Source organism: Rhea pennata, chromosome 26 (genome assembly GCF_028389875.1).
Source record: "Rhea pennata isolate bPtePen1 chromosome 26, bPtePen1.pri, whole genome shotgun sequence".
In the NCBI taxonomy this organism is placed as follows: domain Eukaryota; kingdom Metazoa; phylum Chordata; class Aves; order Rheiformes; family Rheidae; genus Rhea; species Rhea pennata.
In genome coordinates, this window is record NC_084688.1 from 4,518,472 (window position 1) to 4,522,651 (window position 4,180).

The 4,180-nt window shown below is 50.8% G+C and overlaps 1 protein-coding gene across 1 annotated transcript; it reads left to right on the forward strand.

Moving 5' to 3' along the window:
• Positions 1 to 1,376: 1,376 nt before the first annotated feature.
• LOC134151077 (acid-sensing ion channel 2-like) lies at positions 1,377 to 2,192 on the forward strand. The gene has a single exon (XM_062595364.1). The coding sequence runs from the start codon at positions 1,452 to 1,454 to the stop codon at positions 2,190 to 2,192; it is 741 nt and encodes a 246-aa protein (XP_062451348.1). The 5' UTR covers positions 1,377 to 1,451.
• The last annotated feature ends 1,988 nt before the right edge of the window (positions 2,193 to 4,180 follow it).

Sequence of the window (4,180 nt, forward strand, 5' to 3'; positions counted from 1 at the left end):
AGCTTGCAGTAAGGATGCTGCCATGTATGGAGGTTTTGCAGTATCTGTTGGGTAGGAAACCTTCTGCAGTTGTCCCCGCCGCCCCAAGCCTCCCAGCTAAGCTCACATTTGGGAGCATCTCCCACAAACAAATCCATCAGAGCTGCCTTTCAGAGGCAAACAAAACATCTGGAGATCCTGCTAGTCCAAAGCCTTTCGAGTCGCCCGCAGGGTGAGCCTAGAGCCTACAAGGGCTGCTTGCCAGAGCCCTCCCTGTGCTTCCAGCATGGCTCGGCTTGCTTCAGACTTCTCATCCCCGGCACAAGCCGAGGTGTCTCCGCAGAGCAGCCCCACTCTCCCTGCCCTCCCCACAGCTTCTTGCCTCTGCTGTGGCGAGCTGGGAAGCCCAGGCATCAGGCAGCGAGGACCAGCCGCAGCAGATCAATGCATGACTCACGGCTATCAGCATCCAGAGTCCTGAAGTAGAGGGAAGCTCTTAGACTGGGAGAGAAAAGACAGGAGAGATGATGTAGCCCCTCTCCCCACTCTGCCTCTCCCCTCCGAGCCCTGCCCTTCCTGATCTTGCTGCCGCTGAGCTGCTGCATGGCACAGAAGCAGCTTCATGCTATTGCTTTCTACCCAGCCGGTCGCCTGCTCTGTGTGTGCGCGCGTGGAGCTGAGCAGCAATTTTTCTTCCTCTTTTATTTTTTTTTATCCTTTCCCATTCCCTCCCCCTTTTTCTCTCTTCCTTCTCTCCTTCTAAATTAGCTGTCCAGCTTTCGCTGAGAGAAGCTGTTGCAAACAACGCTGGCAACACAGGGTGGGTTTTTCTGGTGGTGTTTTTTGGAGCCCTGGCCGAAAACGGAGGAGGATAGAGGGATAGGAAGGAGGAGATACGTCTGAATCCAGCAGCTCGCAGCATCAGAGCAAAGGAAAAATCACACAGCCAGTCTGAAAGCCCTGCTGCTCTGCAATACATCAGCTCAGGGAAGCGGCATCCTTGCACTTTATGCACTAGTTAACGGGCTGCAAGCAGCCTCTACTTGTTTTAAGCTCTCTCTCTCTCTCTCGCTCTCTTAATCTCATTTCTGTTCAGCGTGCGTGTGTGTGTGCGTGTGTGTGTGTGTGTAGGGGGAGGACTTTATTTCCATTGGCTAAGCTTTCGCTTCCCACCCACATCTCTTCCACATCACCTTGGTGTCTCCCTAAATAAAGCCAGCTCTTCTTATCGTGCCGAGGAAATCAAGAGCTAGAGTTTGAATGGATTTTATATAAATATTTTCCCCCATGAAGCTACTGCTGAGCTTGTAGGATAAACTCGCAGCAGCTAGTCTGAGACTCTCCTTCTCTTTTTCTCCCTTATAAGGGTTTAATTACTTTCAAGAGGGGAAGGGAGAAGAGGGAAGAGATCTGGACCCCAGTTTTTGCTGGAGATTGACCCCAAAAAGCCAGGATTTAACCAACTCTCCCTCATGGATCTGAAGGACAGCACCAGTGAGGGCAGTATGGGGAGCCTGCAGCCTTCCAGCATCCAGATTTTTGCCAACACCTCCACGCTCCATGGGATCCGTCATGTTTTCGTCTATGGGCCAGTGACCATCCGTCGCCTGCTCTGGACCTTGGCCTTCGTGGGCTCACTGGGTCTCCTCCTGGTGGAGAGCTCAGACCGAGTGGCTTTCTACTTCTCCTACCAGCATGTGACCAAAGTGGATGAGGTAGTTGCAAACAGCCTGGTCTTCCCTGCTGTCACCATCTGTAACCTCAATGAGTTTCGCTTCTCCCGGCTCACCACCAATGACTTGTATCACGCTGGAGAGCTCCTGGCTTTGCTTGATGTCAACCTGCAGATCCCCAACCCTCACCTGGCTGACCCAGCTGTCTTAGCCATTCTCGAGGAAAAGGCCAACTTTAAGCAATACAAACCGAAAGTTTTCAACATGCAGGAGTTCCTGGCACGGGTTGGTCATGACCTGAAGGATATGATGCTGTACTGCAAATTCAAAGGCCAAGAGTGTAGCCATGAGGACTTCAAAACTGTGAGTATAAGCAGACCTGCTGCTCCTGTTCTCTTCTCTGGGCATGCAGACAGCAGTGGTGTTGCAGGTCCAAGGCAGCATTTGAAGTCACTGGCCAACCTGCACAGGCATGGTGCAATGAGTGAATTGTGTCTGCTGGACTTTGGCACAGCAGAGAAGGAGGAAGCAGCCTGTTGAGTTGAAGTTTGTTTGCTGAAGTCCTTTATGTGCTGCTCCACAGCTACAGCTGGCAGCCAGCCCTGTGGTGGGCTTGCAGGCAGGAGCAGGCTTCTGTCAAATGGGCTCATGCTCTCTAGCAGGCTGCTTGGTATCAGACCAGGGTGCCAGATGGGTCCTGCTTGAAGCAGTGAGCAAAGGAAGGGGCATGAGTGTCTCTTCCTATGGTCAGTGAATATCAGACAGCTAAAGAGAGGACTGGATAGAGGCCAGTGAGAAAGGCAGATCTTTTGGGGATGTGTTGAGCTCTGTCCATTATCCAGTGGTATTTTCCTGGGTGTTTGTAGCCTTGCTGAAATTGTTGCTTATGATCTAACTGGAAGGGAAATATTTCTGCTTGTTCCTCATGTTCGTAAATCCCAGTCTGCTGTGCAATGTGGACAACAGCTGGGTCCTTTCCTGGCGTTGTGTTAGAGTGAGAGTGAAGGAAAAGAAGAAAAAAAATGGGGCTCTGATCTGATCCCAGGCTGTTCTCAGGCTAGCTGGAGGTGGAGTGAGCTGGGTAGCCGGGGGTCCTGAGGAAAGCAAGCACTGCTTGGCATGTGGATTCTGGATGACACCCTGATAGCAGCAGAGGCTGGTCTGTGTAATCTAGCTGGTAAAAAATACCAGTTTAAAATGAAAATAAAAATAAAAATAGGTTGCCTGGAAGAAGTAATGACACCTGCAGACTGCAATGCTGGGAGCAGGGTTGCAGCGGGGAGGTGTCCCCATGTGCTGCCAGGTGGGATGTGGCGGTGCTGTGCTGAGGAAGGACCAGAGGAGAGGGAAGGGTCAGAGGGGTCTGCTCTCCCCAAGCATATGGTTTGATTCCCACCTCAGTAGAGCTGTCAGTGTGTGCTGGGGTCTGGGCTAAGCCTATATTTTATTCTCGAGCCATGCTGGCCAGTCTCTTCTCACTGGTTCAGCAGGTTGAGGGATTTGGTAACCCAGGAGTCAGTAATGGTGACAGCTTTCAGCTGAGCGTTTCTCCGGGACCAGCATGGCTTGTGCTTTTCACTACTCACTGTTCTGCAAAGAGACAGGTGCCCTAGCGGCTTTTGCGATGTTCTAGTTTGTTACCTGGATTTTTGCCTGTCTCTAGGAGGAGGAAGTGTTTCGTGTCTCTGCTGCTTCTGGATCTCCCAGCTTATAGGTCCAACTGACTCATGCCACAAAGTCATTGCCATTGCACGGACGCTGCTCTCTTTAAAGGTCGGAGCAGGAACATTGCATTTTGTCTCTGTTATGACCTGTGCATGCCCCAGACACCCTACCCATTCTTCCCATCTAGGCAGACTGCTCCTTTCCTTCTGCTCTTTGGGCAAATCTGAGAAGAGCTTGGGTCACTCAAGTCATAGGAAAGTATCAAGAAAGACATTAAGAGAAAAGGTTTCCAAAGAACAGATATGAATGATTAAACCTGGAGAATGGGGTAGAACAGGAGACACAGATGCAAGAGTCCAGGGGACAAAAGAGTTGGGGGAACAAGGAGGACAGATCCCAACAGGATGGATGGACCCTTCACTCACCATAACAAGGGAGTGGGGAGGGGGAGGAATTCTGCCTGCAGTTTTCTCAGTCTTGTACAATGCAATAGATAACAACCAAAAGCAAAAGCCTCAAACTCAGCAAGCAAGCAGCATGTTCAAAACATCTGCCTGACTTAAAAACAGGTCCTGTTTTCAGCTGAGACGGGAGCTCTTAGTAGCCTCCCTGGGACATGGCAGGGCATAATCTCCCTGGCCAAGTAGTTGATGACAGCGGCATTCTGACATAGTGATTTTACCATGGGGGACACTAGTTTCCAGAGAGACAAAACTTTCTCAGGCTGCCTTATAAATCCTTGCTCTGCTAAATCGGGTTAGGACCAGCTAGAGGAGGATGGGGTGCTATGCACTGAAAATGCTTGACCCTGTCAAAGTGCTCCAATGTTTCAGAAACGAGGCTCAGTCTGCTGGACTGGTTTC